This window comes from Vigna unguiculata, chromosome 2 (assembly GCF_037176805.1).
Source record: "Vigna unguiculata cultivar grain cowpea cultivar isolate G323 ecotype 2 chromosome 2, ASM3717680v1, whole genome shotgun sequence".
Taxonomy (NCBI): Eukaryota; Viridiplantae; Streptophyta; class Magnoliopsida; order Fabales; family Fabaceae; genus Vigna; species Vigna unguiculata.
This window is the reverse complement of record NC_140793.1, coordinates 36,522,231-36,541,283: the sequence shown is the minus strand read 5'-3', so window position 1 is coordinate 36,541,283 and position 19,053 is coordinate 36,522,231. Positions and strand designations below refer to the sequence as shown.

The window sequence follows — 19,053 nt, the reverse complement described above, 5'->3', positions numbered from 1 at the left end:
CATGAGTGTATTTTGAAGATTCGACATAAAAAAATCATTAAGAAATTCAAACTTCATTCTACCACTATATTTTCTTGACTTCATTCCTCATAAAGGAAATTAATGTAAGTAAATGATCAAAGATATTTATTTCAATCTTATTAATAAATAATAGTAATAATTAATGACCTTCGATATTAAATAACTAAACAATATGGTTATAGAAAAAATTATTACAAAGGATATAATTAAAAAAATTAATAGACATTAAAGGTTGGCGTAAATTTTTATCATATTAATCCATTATCATTTTATATAACTTTTAAAAATTAGACATGTGAAAGTGAGTTAATGGGTTGGCTCACCACAAGTCGGGTTGAAAATGAGTGAACCTAATCCGACTCATTTTAAAGGGAGCTAGAAATTTTATAACTCAGTTCAACCCATCACGAGTTGATGGATTAAGTGGATTGACTCACCAACCCACATAAAAATAATTTTTTATGTATTTATTTTTAAGTATTCATATATTTAAATAATTTTGTAAGCAATCCATGAGATTACAATCATAATAAAATCAATAATCAATATCTTCATCATGCTCACCACCAATATATGATTAATTATTTTCAAGAAAGTGTCTGTATAGTCCAAGAAAACATGGCTAATATTACATATTTTTTGTCATATTATTCAACAAAATATAAATAAAAAAACTACAAACTTTTGTTATGCTAATTTAAAAAAAAAAATCATAAGACAATTTGATCGAATAATTTACTATAAAGATTATAGTTAAAGATTAAAGTATCAACGTATATAACTTGACAATCAAATTAATTAAACATTCAAACTATTCAAATATTATTGAACAACATTTCAGCATTTAAAAATAAGAAATTGTGAACCTATATAATTAGGAGTAGTAAATAATTATTAAAAAAATTTAAAATAATAATTATAAAAATTGATAAAATTTACTATATAAATATTCTTAAAATATTTGCAATTATTTTTACTACATCTTTTTTTAAACGAAAATAATATCTTGTAATAACATTTCTTTATTATCAAACATTTTCGATTGAATTTATCTTATTTATTGGGCGTCATTTTTGTGTATGTAAAACTAATGCCATGCCTTATAAAATAAGGATAATAAAGTGAGTTTTGTCCACAAACCGATTTGGTAGCATTCTAAAATGTGATAAATTGGATCGGAGTTTTCGACCCATAAATTTATTTGGTCCATTCTACTTAACTAGATAAAGATGAAATAATAAATCGACCAAATTGATAAATTTATGAAAAAAATAACATCTCCATTTTGTTAAAATTTGTATTTATAATTCTTTAATATTCTATCCATTAAATATTTTTCTTTAAATAATTCATCAAGTTTGAATATTGATTTCTTTCTTAGAGAAGCATCTTTTTGCAATTACAAGGAAAATGGGTATCGATATTGTATGTGGATTTTTTGAAGGCGGAGATATAGGGGTGGCAATGCGAGCTTCTGCACTGCATTTTAACTGTGGATTGAAATGTTTGGCCAGTCTGGCACAACTGCGTGTCCGTGGCCGGTCGCTTTTTTTTAAAAAAAAATATTATGATAAAACTTTTAGTGTTCAAAAAATTGCGAAACTTTAAAAAATTAAAAAAATTAAGTAAAAACTTTGGAGAGTTGAATGATAAATTGATAATTTAATACTTTTATCATATTTATATTCGTACTATGACATACACAATGTATTCTTTAAATTTTAGCATATTAAAAAATGCATAATACTTGTTTTTTTTTTCAGTTATACAAGAATTTGAAACATTAACACAAAAGTCTATAAAAAAGGTAACTAATATACACAATTGCAAAAAAAATTTTATGTGAACTTGCTGGCCAACCCGCGCGAACTATGGACTTTGCGGGCTGAGCGAATGCGGGTATGTGAATTTACTATCCTGACTCATCCCGCCTTATTTTTATGGGACTACAAGCTTACCCAACATACCAAACTCATATTGTCACCCCTACAAGAGATGTGACTCCCAAACTTTTAGAATCTAAGTATAATAAGAATTTATGAGATTTAAATTGGATAAATTTTTAAATCTTTTTGTAAAATGTGTCATTTAATATTAATAAATAATAAAATATGAAATTAAATATAAAAAGAATGACAAATATTAAAATATTTTTTATGAACATGAAAGAAAAAAATTAAAACAATTATATATATTTTCATAATCTGATTTTAACTGGAATTTGCTCATTGTAATTTTTTTTAATAATTACTTATATCAATACTTAATTAGATTTTGATAATTTTTTTTAGTTTTAACTCCTTTTTAAATAGATATGCTTATAGAAAGTTAAAAATATTTTTTTAAAATATAAGAAAAATATATATAAATAAAGATAAAAAACGTTATTTTATTCTTTTATTATTTCTAAAGAATGATATTAATATTTTAATTATTTATTTTTGTTACATCGGTACTAATGATTAAATACATAAATTGAGGTGATTGAATATGACATATCAACTTTCATTATATTGGCGAAAACTTCTTCTTTGAATGTGATGGAATAAAATATGCCATCTCCCAGAATTCATTGCATGAAGTCTATTTCCAGCACTTGTAGTGGAATCTAAATCGTATGTAATTGGTGTAGAGTCTACATAATTATTATTCATAAACATCATTAATTATGAATGTCTAAGACACATTTTCATTATGTCTTCACCACTAGGATATCTTTTGTTTTTTTACTAAAAAATCAATTATCATATTTTTTTATATTCTTTATAATTAATTGCATGTATTAACAAACCTTCCACTTATTTCTATTTTTATTTAATTCAAATATTTCTATTTTTTACTTTATTTATTTTTTGTTATTCTTTCCTTTCAATTCAAATAATTTTATTTATTTATATTTATTTTTTCCACTCTTTCAATTCCATAATCTTTAAGAGAGTCCTAATTTTTTATTATTTTTTTTATTCTCTACTAAATATTAAAAATATACTGTGTTAATATTTTAAATATTTTTTTAATATACTTTAAAAAGTTAAAATGAGTGATAATATAGACACAGTTAAGTAAGAACATAAAAATAACTCCACAGAAAATTCAAATTCCCTTTAAGAACATGAATAATGAGAGCAAAAAAAGCCCAATTATGGTCCACAAATGAAATATCTTCAGCTGGAAATTGATATAATTGTCTGTACATTTATTAGAAATATGTGGTGTGAAAAAACATTACACAACTCATTATTTCTCTGGTCTTGGTATAAATGATTAGCGGGAAAGAAATTGTAATGAAATGGGAGGGAGAAAAGGATTAAATGTTGAATTTTAATAATAAATAAACATAATTATTGAAGCATTAAAACTAAAATATTTAACCTTTTAATATGTGGTTAAATACACTCCTTTGTATACTGTTTGATTCTAACGATGTAATCATTAAGATCAATTATGTATAAGTTTATAAAGGAAGTCAAAAACTGAAGGTGATCAATTATATTAAAAAACAGATAATCAATTGTGTATAAATAAATATAATAAAATCCTTGTAGTTTTTAATTATAATATAATAAACAATTAAAAATAATAATATAAAAATATTGTAAAATAAATTAGTTTAATTTTAAATAATTAATATTATGAGAAAAAATAAAATTAATCAATTAAAGTAATATGTGATAATAAAATGGATAATTAAAATAAAAATAATAAATATAGTAACAATAATTAATTTAAAATTTGATAAAAAAAATTAATATTTTTTTATTGCGAAATACATTTATTTATTTATTAAGATTTTATAATACTTGTGTATGTTAATTTAAATTTGATTTTAACTTTAATTTATATTTTTAAGATTGTATTTTTTTTTTACATTAAATTGTATTTTAAATATATTATATATTATTTATATCTTTTTCATCACATCAATCAAAGGTATTACAAACTTTTTTTCTTATTTTCCACTCATCCCCACTATTTAAACAAGTTAACTTTTCGCTCATTTTTTCTTAATTAAAAAAAATCCTATTTTATATTAAGTTTCACTTTTCTTTTTTCTTTTTCGATCTTTATTCATTCCAAACAAAATACCGAGTTTGGTACAATATAAAAATAACTGATAATAATATTTAAATGAGTTAATTTGATTCACACAAGTTCACTAACCATAACTTATAATTTATTAAGGTCTAAAAAGTTAAGGTCGTAGGCGCAATAATATATGAGTTGTTGTGTAGTGCTTTTGGTTTTGGTTTATTTTCCTTCTCAATAATTTTAGTGTTGTGTGAGGTTTTTTTTTTTTTGTATTTTTGGATTCTTTTGACCATCAATTTGTAAAATAGGGTTCGTTCAATTTTTTTTTGCGAAACATGGTCAAGTCGTCGTGGGGGAGGACGACATTAAAGGTGAAGTCGTTCTCCCCCAAGCCGGTTTTTTTTTTTTTGAAAAAGGGGATGTTGTTAGGGTAAAGGCCGGTTTTATAATATTTGAGATTGAAGTCGTTAGACCCAAAGCCAGTTTCACTTTTTTTTTTTTTTAATGTTAGGCGATGAAGCGGCTGTAGAAAGGAAAACCATTCATACGAGCACTCTCTGATAGAGGATGAGCGCTCTGTGAGCTCAACAAGATGCATCATGAAAAACTTTATCAAAGATCTTTTTGTGTTTTGAGTTGATTCAATCAAATTTATGATAGAAGGGATATTGCTTGGCCCATGGAGACAGGCCAAGACTTTGAACATCTCAACCATTTCATTCCCGGACCTCCAAGAATTGTCACCCAGCTTTTGTCCAACTTCTGTCGTATTTTAATTGAATTTCCTCGTGCTGGTTTATAGATTGCCATCACTATTGGTGTTGTTATGAAGGCTGTGAATAGAGCCATAAGCACTAAAATTGCAAATATTTCATGGTTTCAATTATGAAAAAAAAAAGTTGTTACGTTAAAACAGAAAAAACAAAAACTAAAAGTGAAACCATCATCCAACTTAACGACTTCAATCTAAGATATAAATAAACCGGCTTCCACGCTGACGACAACACTTTTTTAAAAAGAAAAAATAAAACCGGCTGAGAGGAGGACGACTTCATCTTTAATGTCGTCCTCCACTACAACGACTTGACACTGTTTCGCAAAAAAAAAATTGAGAGACCCTATTTTACAATTTCAAAATACAATAGATTCTAAATTACAAAAAAAAACGGTGTGTGAGATAATATTATGAGATGTGTTAGTTTTAGGTAGTGTCATCTAGTGGCGGTCGAAGAACTTACGTACATTAAGAGTTCCCATCGAAAATTTTTATGCATGTAAAACTCTATCACTTATGTGTCAGAAATTGAATGTAATGTTTAACGTCGAAAATCACCTTATATCCCACTTCTATCATTTATCCAAAACTATTATTATAGGCTTATGGAGAAAACAAAACCCGCAATGTTGTTTAAAAAACTAAATAGATTCATTTAAGGAAATAATGTTTCAATATGTCTATTTAAAGAATTTTTCTTTAAAAGATGATTATTTTAAGAAAACAAAAATATTATATTTTAAACTTATTATACATGATCTCTGTATTGTAATATATATATATATATATTATTTTATTTTATTTTCAATTTTCAAAACTATTAAAATTCATTTACCGAAGAGATAAACTAATGTAACGGATATATGGTTAAGAAGTCAAACATCACGTATAAATACACTGAGAACTTTTTTTGATATGAAGTGTTTAATTGTATTTTTTTTTATATTCATGTATTTTATTTGTATTTCTTATGGATCTTGTTTATATTTTTGGCATAACACTTTAAATTTTATTATTTCTCATTTGTGAAATGATCTATACAAATAAATAACATGCAAATAAATTATATAGGTAATAACATTCACCAACAATTTTATAAAAAAGTTATTTAAAAAAATAAAATTTAAATGGATGAACCGAGTTTTATGCATATATTATTAATTTTTTTTTGGCAAAATTTAAAATTGAAAGATAAGTTGGTGTTATTGTTATTATTATTATTATTTAATAATATTAACATGACCCGACTTTTCATCTTCTCCGCAATTAAAATAATTTTTTTTAGCAAAGATCGATCTCACTTAGGTTAGAACCTGAAATCATATGCATACTATCACTGTTTTTAAAATAAATATAATAAGCTTGATTAGAATATTTATGTATTTCTTGTATTCATAGATTTGTTTCTCTAATTAGTACAAGAAAATGCCAAAGTGTGCAGATTGACCTATAGTTTGAGTGGGCTTAGCCCAAACAAAGCCCAAGCCCAATGAAGGTTTTAAGGAATATAAAGTGAGTTAACTAATAATAGGAGGAGTGCTGAGAGTGGAAGTAGGGTTTCAGACGGCTGCGGAGAAGACCTGACCAGACCAGACCTTGAAGCAGCAGAAGAAGAGCAACTATGGCGGTCGGAAAGAACAAGAGGATTTCCAAAGGAAAGAAGGGTGGCAAGAAGAAGGCGTTAGTGCCCATTTCCTTCACTTTCTTTTCTCTTTAACTTTTTGTTGCAATCTCTTTAACTTTTCTTGCATCAATCCGCAGCGCCGATCCCTTTTCCAAGAAGGATTGGTACGATATCAAGGCCCCTTCTGTGTTCCAGGTCAAGAATGTGGGCAAGACCCTCGTCACTCGTACCCAGGGAACCAAGGTTTTTATTTATGTTTTCACGATCTTATATGTATTTTCACCCTATTTTTATCAATCTTGCTATACAGTTTCATTTTTGTATATGGCATGGGGCATAGGGGTTGAATGACTGTAGGGTTTGATCTGCATATACTCACTTAGACAAAAAAGATAGAATTTTGTGGAAAGATTTGAAGGATGAAAAGTTGAATGTTGTATCTGGCTGTTCTTTATCTCTACGAACCTGTTTGTTGTTTTGGTGTCTTATTCGTTGTTTTATTTCAGTATTGTAGGTTTGTCGTTGTACTTGTCTTGTTTTCTGACTTTGTCCATGGTCTGGAGTGTTATAGTTGTAATAATATTTGGGAGGTGTTATTCTGTGTACATGCACTTTAAATTTCTAAGCTTATTGTGAGTTTGTGTAGTTGGTGATGGGTTGACTGACTGTTTTGAATAATAGATTGCTTCGGAAGGACTCAAACACAGAGTTTTTGAGGTCTCATTGGCTGATCTTCAAGGGGATGAGGACCATGCCTTCAAGAAGATCCGTTTGAGAGCTGAGGATGTTCAAGGAAAGAATGTTTTGACAAACTTTTGGGTAAGATAGTGGCCGGAGTTATTTTTTACACCCTTTTTGACAGATGATTTCAATTAGATTGGGAATGTGTCTTTTTAGGGAATGGATTTCACAACTGACAAGCTGAGGTCTTTGGTCCGAAAATGGCAAACTTTGATCGAAGCTCATGTAGATGTGAAGACCACTGATAATTACACTCTGAGGATGTTCTGCATTGGCTTTACCAAGAGGCGCAGCAACCAAGTGAAGAGGACTTGCTATGCACAATCGAGCCAAATTAGACAGGTACCAACTCCTTAGAGGTTGTATGCTTAAATGTTTTGTATCCAATTTTGTTTTAAATATGCAGGGAAAAGTTTCTATATTGATGTTAAATATAACATGTTTTTATTGCATTTCTTTCTATTGTACCTAAGATAGTAATATAAATTTTGAAGGATTTGAACCAAGTTATATCAACATTTGCTCTTGGAATTGCACTTCAGTACATGTGCTCTAATTAAACATTGCCTTCCATATTTATGAACATGTTTTCTGAAAGTATGTGCTCTTGGTTTATTTTGTTTAATATATTGTTTATGGGATGAATGTGTTACATATCTGAGATTGTAAAAGGCACCGTTGTCCGTTTAGATCCGCAGGAAAATGAGAGAGATAATGGTTAACCAGGCTACAGCCTGTGATTTGAAAGAACTGGTCCGCAAGTTCATCCCTGAGATGATTGGCAAAGAGATCGAGAAAGCAACATCAAGCATCTATCCCCTACAAAATGTGTTCATTCGTAAAGTTAAGATTCTGAAAGCTCCAAAGTTTGACCTTGGCAAATTGATGGAGGTATGTCCTTTTTGTTTGAATTTTTAATTACTTTTTTTTTTATTCAATGAAAGATATTTCAATTAGTTGATGATATTCGCGCCTCATTGAAGCAGTCAGTCGAGCATTGCTGATTTTTCTTTGTATTATTGTGTGGTATCGGCAGAATGGTTTAGTCAAAAGCTTTTTTTACGCATGGGATTCCCTATTTTTTATAACGTCTTCGTTCTTTTCCTGTTGGTTTTTGACCTTATTTATTGGTTATGAAGCAATTTTAGTATAAATTTTTTACCATTGTTAGTGCACAGTACTTGTATAATAACGTAAACAAAACTTGGTAAGTGTTTTTATATGTTACATTTTGGGTTTTATACTTGTAGGTTCACGGGGATTACTCGGAAGACGTTGGAACAAAGGTCGACAGACCTGCTGATGAAACTGTAGTGGAGGGAGCAACTGAAGTAGTTGGAGCTTGAACTGTCTCATAATGAATTTTTGTTTATTTAGAATTGCTGTTGCATTTACTAATATTTATACTTAAATTTTGTTTTGGCATTTAGGAGAGCATTTGTTTTTTTCAATCTGGATTTTCGGTTTCTTAAGCTTTATTGGAGACGCTAAAATTTCTTTGCTATTCCGTGTGCATGTTCTCATCCCTATCATAATTTGTGCAATCTTTGCATATTGTTTTTACTATCGATCGTGCAATAGGATGAGATGTGTGGCTGCCATCTGAATTCAACATCCAACCATTGACTTATTTGTTGCAAACCTTTTCTCAGAATTTCGATTCAACATTTTTCAATTGTTATATACCTAAACCTAATTTTAACCACCCCATTGGATATGCATGTTCGGGATGAATGATCGTTTGTCTCTGTAAGCCTTACTCAGTGATAAGGAACATTAAACAATAAGTCTGATAGTATCAAAGGTGGAGGAGTTGATTTTTCTTATTTCTAAATTCATCCTTATCTTTTTGCTTTTCCTATTTCTATTGTTATGTGAGATATTTTAAACATAAAAAATTAAAATTATTTGTAGTTTATCTTTTTATTTTAGTATTTAAACATTAATTTATATTCAATAGTTCCTTTAATTACAAGCTTAGCATTATAGGCATTTTGGTAACAATTTAAGAATTAGTAATTTTAGACCTTTTGAGCGAGAATATAAAAGATTCAGTGAACTAGATTATAGTTACATGTTTTTCATTTTCTTTTAAATTTAAAAATGTGAATAGTAAAAGTGTATTATAATTACTTATATTAATTACATCTAACAGTCCAAAGTAAAAATATATAATGTTACATTTAAATTTAAATATATAGATAATATATATATATATATATATATATATATATATATATATATATATATATATATATTAGAATTTTAAGGTTGAAAATATAGTTTAACTTTAAGTTCTTAACATTTATTGAAAAATAGTTAAAGGTTTAAAATAATTATGCCGGCAAGTAATTAGAAATATTAAATATACGGATTATAAACGAGATTTTACATAGGTAATTTGAAGTAAAATAGGTATATTTCAAATTACACAACTTCTATATTGATTCACTTTTGCAGTTATATCCAGTTAATTATACAGTCTCAACACAACTTCCCACTCGAACAATAAATATAAATTACGATTACTCAATCCTTGAAAGATGAAGAATACTTCTCCAACCCTACAAGAAGTTGCAACAACTTCTTACAATCTGGAAATTCTTCCACCAATACCAAAAACAATTGAACAGCTAATAACAACCACACCTGAAAAGTTCTCATAGCTAGTAACAAGTCACGTTCTTGTCTCAATAACCAATAAGCATGAGGAACTTAACAAATAATCACTCAGTTGATAAAGATGATGGGATGGTGATTGACATGTATCTTTGGGAAGAGTAAAAGAAATTAAGGAGATGAAAGGTGAGGATCAGTAGAGAGAACACTGAACATCACCATATCTCTGCTTTTTCCTTTAAAGAACACATACTTCCTCAGAATTCCCTCCCTCTGAAAACCAGCTTTTTCCAGCACTCTCTGAGACCCAACATTCAGCACATCAACAAGAGCTTCAACCCTCTCCAAGTTTGGCAATGGCTGCACAGTTAAAACATCCTTAACCACTTGTTTCACAACCAGCGTGGCCACCCCTTTACCCCAGTATTTGGAACCGATAACATACCCAAGTTCCATGGATCTGTTCCTGCTTCGGTCATGCTCTGAATTGGAGGAAAGAGAAACACACCCAATAGCACGGTCGTTCAGACATATTGCTCTGCACCACGCAAACTTGGCGGCTATGTTTTGGATGAAATTGATTCCCCCCTCTTTGCTATTGTAAGGGTCCCAAGTGCAGAAAGCCGCCACCTTTTCATCAGAGGTCCACACCAAGACATCATCCAGGTCAGAGAGCTCAAGGGGTCGAAGAGATATTCCACTCAAATCGAAAATTTCTTCTTTTCCTTCTGATTTCTCCATTAGGTTGATGATGGGGTTGAAAAAATGAGAAGGAATTTGAGTGGAAGAAGAAGGAAAAGAAGGGGATAATATAGTTGAGAGAATGAGAGTAGGTATTAATGCAAGGCTGCAGTAAGCCATGGTTGACTTCCCCAGCCGCCAAAGACCATGCTTTGCTTACTTGTCAATCAAGAAAAATATATTTTTTAATATTTTCAAAAAGATTCAAGATGTAAGACAATTTTCAATAACTCAAACTTAATTTAAACTTCCTTTCACATATTTAATAATGCTTCGACAAAATTAATAATTAATAACCCATTTAATTTTATTTTTACCTTTATTTAACTGTTATTTTTCAAGTCAACGTTAATTAATTATCTGACGTGAGTTTCCGAGGATAAGATTTACACTTTTAGATTGCAAACTAAGGATTGCATGGAGAGTTTTATTGACTGTTACAATGCAATTCTTCTTCATACAAGTCACTCGGTACAATTCTTTGGGAAGCTAAAACATACATACAGATTTTTGCAATAAGTTGCTACCATCAGATAAGTCTAAATTGAATAGTCTCTTATTTCTTATGACAAACCTTCAATTTTACTAGCTATGTTAACAACTGATTTCTCACAACAAAGAAAGTACTCACAACATACTCATTCCTCATTAGTTGAAGGCTTTGAACATACACAAGCACACCCCTTACGGCGCCTTCTGCTATTCTTCTTACCAATCCGAATAAAGTCCTTCAACAACACACCTGTTGTTGGTCTACAGATTCTGTTGTTGTTCTTCATATCAGCCAGTTTGAGCAGAATATATTGGATGTTCTGCACTTCAAACTGCAACCTTCCTATTTGCTCAGAACCTCTTCGAGCCTGTTCTGATAGCTTTTTCCTTATCATTTGTACTTGCTGCTTTTCCAACTTCTTTGTGTTTGTGTCTGAAGGTGAAGGCGTGCAAAGTTCAAAATCCCTTGCCAGTTGATCATACATGCCAATTTGTTGCGTCACCGCTTCCTCAACATCTTCTATGTGTCTTTTCACAGCTTCATACTCAATCTCGTTTACCTTGTTGCTTTTCTTCTTTGTCTCCGGTTTCTTTTTCAAGTCTTGCAGAGTCATTTTAAGAATGGCAAGCTTCTGAGAATCGGAGGCAAGCCTCTCCAAGATCCTCCTCTTGCCATCTTCACTTGTCTCTTTTCCAGTCTTCCACAACTCTAGCTTGTCAACCCCTAATTCCTTCTCTCGCTCCAGTTCTGAAGAGTAATTTTGACATTTTTCTGAGTCATACCATGTGTTTGCGTCTTCTACTGAAGTAGAATCCAGCTTAGTATCTTCAGTAACATCATGCTGATCAGTTTCACATAGCTCAAGCATATGGTCGTTGCTCCTACTGAGCTCTCTCTTACAATACTTGTTGTAGTCCGGATCATCCTTGTAGTTATCGAGAGGAATGTCTATCATTATCAACCGCTTTTGAGATTTTGTTCTCCATGCATTATGGCCACGTGTGCTGTTGTCTTTCTTGATTTTCATCACCAATTTTTTGTTGTCAATTTCTGGATAAGTAGCAGCTTCCAAATTTGAGTGCTCTGTCATTTCTGATGCTGCTTCTGCTTCGAAATTTCCTGTCACTTTTTCTTGCTTCATACGTCTTTCAAGTTCTTCCATCATCAACTTCTCAACTCCTCTAATCCTTTTCTGGATGCTTAGCAAATCTTCAACCACATCTGGTATTAAAATACTTTCATTTCCTCTTAAACTTTGATGGGTATTTTCTTGGGGACAAGTCTCAATCGCTACATCCTGGATAAACATTCAAGGTAGACGTGGATAAATAGAAAATAGAAGTGAACTAACTATATAAGCTGTTTTGACAAGAGAAAAGGAAGAAAAAAATACATTTACATAATATCTAGTTCAAAGAGGACCCTACCTTCTTCCCCCTGTTGCCTCCAGCAAAAGAATTTTTGGTGCAACGCAAGTAAGTGTGCTCTAGAGATGCAAAATCCTCTTTCAAAGAAGTAACCGTTGGAGTATATGCAGATAATTGCCCCTTCAGCCCTCTATTTTCCTTTTCCAGTAAATTGACTCTTTCTATCATCTGTTCAATCACTAAGTCTTTTCCAGCACCTTCATCGTCAAGTCTCTTGCAGACTCCAGTAAGTTCAGTGACCTTGCTTTTCAACAGTTCTTCACTAATTGATGAAATCTGAAGCTGCAAATAAAACGCAGCAGCCTCAGCCTCCCAAAGCTGGAATTCATTTGTTTTGTCCAGCAACTCGGAATTCAGTGCTTGCTCCCTAGCCTTGTGTTGTTCAACTTCCTGAAGTAACGATTTCATCACAGACTGCAAGCTTCTATTTTCTTCATGAAGGTGTTCAATTTCTTTTTTCTTATTCATGCAATTTTCTGATAGATCAAGAATCTGCCTGTCAAGGCTTAATCTGGTCAATCTTGAATCTTCTTGATCCATCTTCAGCTCCTCAATATATCTGCAAAACTCTTCATTCAATGTCTCTGTATCCCTCAGCCTTTTTACCATTTCTAGCAGCTCTACATCTTTCTTCTCGAGAAGATTCTCTGAATTTTTAACTTGATGACTTAAACGGCAATTTGCTCCTTTTATTTCCTGCAGCTCTTTATCCATCCTCTCAGTAGACTCATTCAGATATACATTCTCGGCTTCTTTCACCTCAATCTTTTTCCTTAACGTACCAAGTTCCTGATGAAGGTCTCTGTTTAAACGGCTAAGATTACTGTTGAGATATTCAGAAAGTGCTTTTTGCTCAATGACTTTGTCGGAGACAAGGCGTTCATAAACTAAGTTGAGGTTGCTTAGGGCTAGTACCTCTTGTAGGATCGTGCTGTTTTCATCTTCAGCCACGGAAATTGCATCTTTTAGGTCCAAAACACTCCTAAGCAGTAAATTCTTTTCCTCTAGGATCTTACTATTTTCTTGCTGAAACAATTGATTTGTTCTTTGCAAATCATTCAACTCTGCACGTAGAGCAGCCAATTTGGACTTTGATGCATTGGCTCTTTCTTCTCCATTGGCCACTTCAGTCCTCAGTTGGGTGTTCTTCTCCAGGAGCTCAACCTTCTCTTTCTGCAACATCGCGTTCTTCTCTCTCAGGCTCTCAAACTCTTGCTGCATGATCTTTTTCTCTGACTCCATTTTTTCTCTCTCAGATCGATGTTGCTGAAGGAGCTGCTGCTTCTCCTCTTGGTTTTTCACACTAGAACTTTTGAAGCCCTCGATGATGTCCAAAATATGTAATATTGGTATTTCCTCTTGCTTGGTTCCTTTGTCATGTCCACCGTATGAATCAATCTGAAGAGCCCCACACACTTGATGAATAGCCATTTTAAGCTTTCTAATTTCGTTTAACAAAACCTCTTCTTCTATCAGTTGCATAAAGTTTTCAGTCTCCAACTCGGAGATAACTTTGTTAGAAAATTTCGATGCCTCAACATGCTTTTCACATTCAGATAACAAGGCCAAATTCTTCTCCTCCAGATCTTCTATACAACTTTGCAAAATGAACATCTCGACTTGAGCATTTACAGCTTTGTCAACTTCTTTTTCAAATTCTATCTTCCCCAAACGAAGTTCTTCCTGTAGTGCATGAAAAATATTCTCCAAATTTGTCAGTCGAACTTCACTTAACTGTTTATGATTAGCATGCTTTTCCGTTTGCACCAAAATCGAAGCATGGAGCTCTCGTACTTGATTGCATGTGCTTTCTTTGTCCTTCTCCGAATCGGCGTATTTTTCTTCTAGTTTTGTGAACATCTTTTCCAGGTTACTTAGCTTTAACTCAACGCTTTCCAACTGAGATACTAGAATGCTTCTTTCGTTGAGAAGATCGTACTTCTCATCATTTAACAACTTGCAAAACTCTTCCAAGTCACTTGATTTCGCCTTCAAACCTTCCAGTTCAAACTTTGAATCAGACAGGGACTTCTCCAGCAAGGCATTCTTCTCCAATAGCTTCTGCATACTTTCGGTGACTATTTGTAACTGTGAAAGTAGAGCTGATTTCTCATCAACGACAGTGGATTTTTCTTCCTGGAGAACTTGGCAAGACTCTTGAAATTTTTTCACTGTTGCTTTTAATCCATCCAGTTCATCATTTAAACTTGAAAGGGAAAATTCCATAAAGGCGTTCTGTAGCAAAAGTTCATCCATATCCTTTGACTTTTCACGAAGAGCTTCTTTCTCATTACGTTCCACTTTGCAGACCTCCTTTAGATTTGCGTTCTCGTTTTGTAAATCTTTCACAGATGCTGCAAAACATCTAGGATCCAAACCTAAAGTCTGTAGTTGTTCCAGCATAGCGTGGTATCTATTATTCAAGTGCTGGATATCATTCTTTATTTGATGAGCTTCCTGGTGGAGGGCATTGTTTTCTTCAGAGTTTGCTACGAATTCTCGTTCAAGCTTCTCTTTGATCTCCTTTAATTTAGAGATTTCCATTTGCTGTCTTCTGAATAATGACCTAGTGGAAGAGAAAGTAAGTTCACTCAGCATTCTGTTTTCTTCCACACTCTCTTGCATTTCATCCTTAAAACCTGGTTTGGAAAGCTCCAAGTCCTTCAACAACTGAAGCCCATATTTAAGCTCCATAACAAGAGTTCCTTGCTCCTGTTGTGACTTCGAGTACACCTTTTGCAGAGTCTGCAAAGTGGATTCAATTTCAAGAAAGTGAGAATGCTCTTCATGCATTAGATTCTGCAGCCTCTCTATCTCAGCATGCTTCTCTAAAAGTGCTTGATCCTTCATGGCTATCTTCTGCAAGAGATTTTCAGCCTCTAGTCGAAGAGATTGATTTGATCTCTCCAACGTATCACAATTTTCCTCTGCAGTCTTGAGTTTTTCAGCACCTTTCTCAATTTCTCTGCTGAGCTTTTCAGAATTTTCTTGGGCACGCAAAATTTCATTCTCCATTTTAGATATTTTCTCCAAGCATCGATGGTAAAGGACAGCTAAAGATTCTTTCTCTTCATTCAGTTCAGCAAGATTTTTTCTCAGTGCTATAATTTCTGCTTCTGCTCTTCCAAGTTGCTCATTTAACATCCGGGAGTTCTCCTCAGCAAGGGTTATCTTGGCTTCCAGAACTGAGACCTTTTCAAGATTCTGCTTATATTTAAGAAAACCAGCATCCTTCTGAGCTTCCAACTGGCCTAGTTCTTGCCTTAGCTTTTGTGCTTCGATTTCAGCCTTAGAAGATCTCTCATCAAATTCCTTGGCATCCATCTGCGCCAGAGATAGCATAGTCTCTAGTTTAGCTATACTTTCTAGACATTGATTGTACTGAACTTGACCAGCATCCTTCTCAGATTTTAGCTGTGCCAGGGCTTCCTTCAGAACTTTAGTTTCAATTTCAGCTTTACTCGCTCTTTCATCAAGGCCTCCTGCATCTTGTTGTGCCTTATTAAGATTTCTTTCCATTTCTGATAACTTCTCCATACTCTTCTGATACTGAAGAAAGATAGCATCCTTGTCGGACTGTATTTTTGCCAGGGCTTTCCTCAAGGTTTGAACTTCACCATCTGCTTTCTCTGAAAGCTCAGACTCAGAATATATTGCAGAAGGAACTCCTGGTGTGTGTGATTCAACACACGGTGAATCATCATTCAGCATGTATTGTGGTTGGTTGGGAAATGCTTCTGCCATGGTTTTATGGGCATGGCGTAGCTCCCCCATTGCATGATCATATCTCTCTGCTAGAGCACGGTATGCTCGGTAGAACTCCTCAACTAATTTCATGAGCTCCGGGCGCTTCTTGTAGTACATTTCTGCCCTCCTTGCAAATGAATCTGCTTCCTCATCAATGAGCTTGATCATGGCTTTCACTTTGGCATCTATGTCTGTATAAAAATAGCATCACTTTAGTTAATTTACTAATAAAGATACGCATCATAGTCACCAACCAGCATTAATTCCTTATTACTCGCACTTATATATATATGATAACATCTTCCACAAAAACATAACGGATTCATTATTTAAAAAATGTCTGCATCCGCTTGTGTTTATGTCTTGCTTTACAACATTTTCCTATTTCACATGTTCATATAACTTCTTAGGTGGCATATTTTGCATAACTTCTAATGCCACAAAGTCGAACAACGAGTCCAAAAAATTAAGAAAGTAAAAGTGGTTCAACCTTGGTTTGTGTGAACAGGCACTTCATGAAAAGGAAATTTTGTCTTCGTATTTATATCCTTGGATTTGCTATGTACCATTATTATTTCAGTTTAACAAAACAGAGTTACAAGAAAATTTAATCTCATATCTGATAACTTGGAATTCCCCTTGCTTTTTACTTTTTAAAAATAACTGTAGAAAAAGTTAAAAACCATATTCATATATACATACTCATCGACTGGTTTGAGCCTCAATATCCATCATTAATTTAAACGTAATGAATTCCGATTTAATGATTATGTTGGCATCCAAACAGCAAAATGAAAAGTGAATATATTATTCCTGCTGGGTAGTTGATGGCTCACACTTTTGTCTTTTAGAAGACTGGTGATGCTAAATAGACATAATGATTTTATTTTATGACAATATCATATAGGATTTTTTGATTTTGACACAATATGATATTGCCAACCAACGATAGATCTGCTAAAGATGCTATAATGAAATTAGGTCATCCTAATCCTAAGCTTTTGAGAGAAAACTAACGGGCATCTTCAAAAAATTAACAATGCTAATCATAACTATAAACATATCTTCAAAACACACACACATAGAGAGAGAGAGAGGAAGAAGACACACCTGTAAGGTTTTCCTGAAGCCATTTTGAATTCTTTGGTAGGTGGCTATCCCACCACCAAGAATATGAGCGCCGGGAGTCAGAATGAGACAAGGTTGCCATGACTCCAGCAAATTATGACAACACAAATAGTTTTGATTTTCCAAAAGCCTATTACTGGAGATGGACAAGACTATAAGATCATATATTTCCACCACCAGCGTCTTCCTAATTTGAGACTCTTCAGGACAGTTTCACCATTCTGTGTACCTATCATCAAATGAATGTCAACATAAGTACACTTGATAAGGAGTGCTCCAGATTCATCAGAACTCCAACTTTATTCCCATGACTTAATGTATATGAAAGTTGCAATCTCTTTCCATTCTATTACCGGGCAAATTGGACACAGCTTTAGTTGATCAGTGAAAGGAACCTCTTGTTTCAGCTGCTCAGACAATTTGATATTGGGGAGGACTGCCACAAAGAAGGGAGCTAGAAAGAGTAAACAAGAGGGTAACAGAATAGCATGGAACATGGACTGCCTAGTAGATAAAACAAAATACTTCTTAATGCAAAAGGGTTCCAAAATCCAGCCACAGATACAACATACATTTTCTATATTAGGTATGGAAAGAATTGATGAAAAAATTGTCCTAAGGCAAGAACAATTTCTATAATCAAAATATGAACTCATGAAACACCAGCAAAATGTCAGAGCAGAGGAAGTATACAAATAGAATATTAGGTAGCGGATCCTATGAAAAAATGATCGATGATCATGAATAGTTAAAGTAGAAAAGAGAAATGGACAGTAAAAGTTGCAGTCACGGAAAAGAAAGGGTGCATCAAAAGGTAGTGGTGATGAGAAAAACAATTTATGAGTTGAGCAAAAGGCTTTATGAGATCATGTACTCACCAAGCGAATGATCTTGATTAACCACCACTTCAAGGAATAAAATACCATCAAAGGAAGCAAATGGGTGTGTAGAAAATCATAAAAAGTATGGTTCTTTGGAGCAATTGGGATGAAGCAGAGCCGAGAAGGATGGAATCTGAGAAGTTGATCTTCTTCACCAGCACACCAGAAGCTGTGATGCTGAAAACAGAACCCCCAGCAGCTGCAAAACTTCCATCTTACCCCATTTTTTCTCAATCTGGAAGACACAAAGTGGCAATCTTTGAAGTGGGGTATTGGCAATATAGAATTGTGTCGTGTCGGCTCTGACACATATGACTCGTCAACTGTAAAAAGGAGAATGTACACACACAGAGCACGGAAAAGTGTGAGTGCTGTGGTTTAGTTGATAATCATGTTGTTTTGGAGAGATTAATATAATAATTAGCGTTACAGTATCCTCTAAGGAAAGGATGCGTGCGAATGCATAGAAGAAGAATCCACCATTTCAACGAACGTTAATGGGATCCAAAATCATGATTATGTTTTAATCACTACAATTAAACATTATAAAATAATCCTATTCTTCAGGTTTGTGACACAGTAGTCATGGATTGCATTATTATTCACCTCTCCTCACTTTGAAAATCCCAAACAGAAACAGTGCACATCATCTCCGGGAATCAAGGGATTTCTTTTTCAACAAAAAATATCCAATTTTTTTAAATCTAAACTATTTATTTGCTGTATACATAAATACATTCACACGTTAAAGGAAAAAAAAAATGTTTACTTTCCTGCAATTTTGAAGAGACTTTCCTACTACACAAATTTGTGTATATTCGTGAACC

General features: G+C 32.8%; 2 protein-coding genes across 4 annotated transcripts; one reads left to right on the top strand and one right to left on the bottom strand.

The window, feature by feature from the left end:
• Positions 1-6,341: 6,341 nt before the first annotated feature.
• On the top strand, positions 6,342-8,694 carry LOC114174257 (small ribosomal subunit protein eS1). Its single transcript, XM_028059064.2, has 6 exons — positions 6,342-6,505; positions 6,587-6,692; positions 7,131-7,268; positions 7,347-7,532; positions 7,881-8,081; positions 8,441-8,694. The coding sequence occupies exons 1-6, from the start codon at positions 6,447-6,449 to the stop codon at positions 8,534-8,536; spliced, it is 786 nt and encodes a 261-aa protein (XP_027914865.1). The 5' UTR covers positions 6,342-6,446; the 3' UTR covers positions 8,537-8,694.
• A 2,248-nt stretch (positions 8,695-10,942) lies between these two features.
• Positions 10,943-18,673, bottom strand: LOC114174648 (protein NETWORKED 1A-like). Of its 3 annotated transcripts, none has more exons than XM_085668669.1 (5): positions 18,224-18,673; positions 17,699-17,799; positions 17,328-17,574; positions 12,471-16,408; positions 10,943-12,340 (listed from the first exon to the last, which is right to left on the bottom strand). In XM_085668669.1, exons 3-5 carry the CDS (start codon positions 17,425-17,427, stop codon positions 11,189-11,191), a joined length of 5,190 nt encoding a protein of 1,729 aa, XP_085524795.1. In that variant the 5' UTR covers positions 17,428-17,574; positions 17,699-17,799; positions 18,224-18,673; the 3' UTR covers positions 10,943-11,188. The 3 variants fall into 3 exon arrangements, with proteins under 3 accessions (XP_085524795.1, XP_027915276.2, XP_085524800.1); XM_028059475.2 differs by having other exon boundaries at positions 17,699-17,781; XM_085668674.1 differs by lacking the exon at positions 17,699-17,799.
• Between the last annotated feature and the right edge of the window lie 380 nt (positions 18,674-19,053).

Bases quoted from the DNA above. Each gene is read 5' to 3' on its own strand.
- LOC114174257 (XM_028059064.2), top strand. From the start codon at position 6,447: ATGGCGGTCGGAAAGAACAAGAGGATTTCCAAAGGAAAGAAGGGTGGC. The intron at 6,693-7,130 runs GTTTTTATTTAT...TTTGAATAATAG, and splicing joins CTCGTACCCAGGGAACCAAG to ATTGCTTCGGAAGGACTCAA. The intron at 7,269-7,346 runs GTAAGATAGTGG...GTGTCTTTTTAG, and splicing joins ATGTTTTGACAAACTTTTGG to GGAATGGATTTCACAACTGA.
- LOC114174648 (XM_085668669.1), bottom strand. From the start codon at position 17,427: ATGGCAACCTTGTCTCATTCTGACTCCCGGCGCTCATATTCTTGGTGG. The intron at 16,409-17,327 runs GTGTGTCTTCTT...ATTTTTATACAG, and splicing joins GCTTCAGGAAAACCTTACAG to ACATAGATGCCAAAGTGAAA. The intron at 12,341-12,470 runs GTAGGGTCCTCT...ATGTTTATCCAG, and splicing joins GAGGCAACAGGGGGAAGAAG to GATGTAGCGATTGAGACTTG.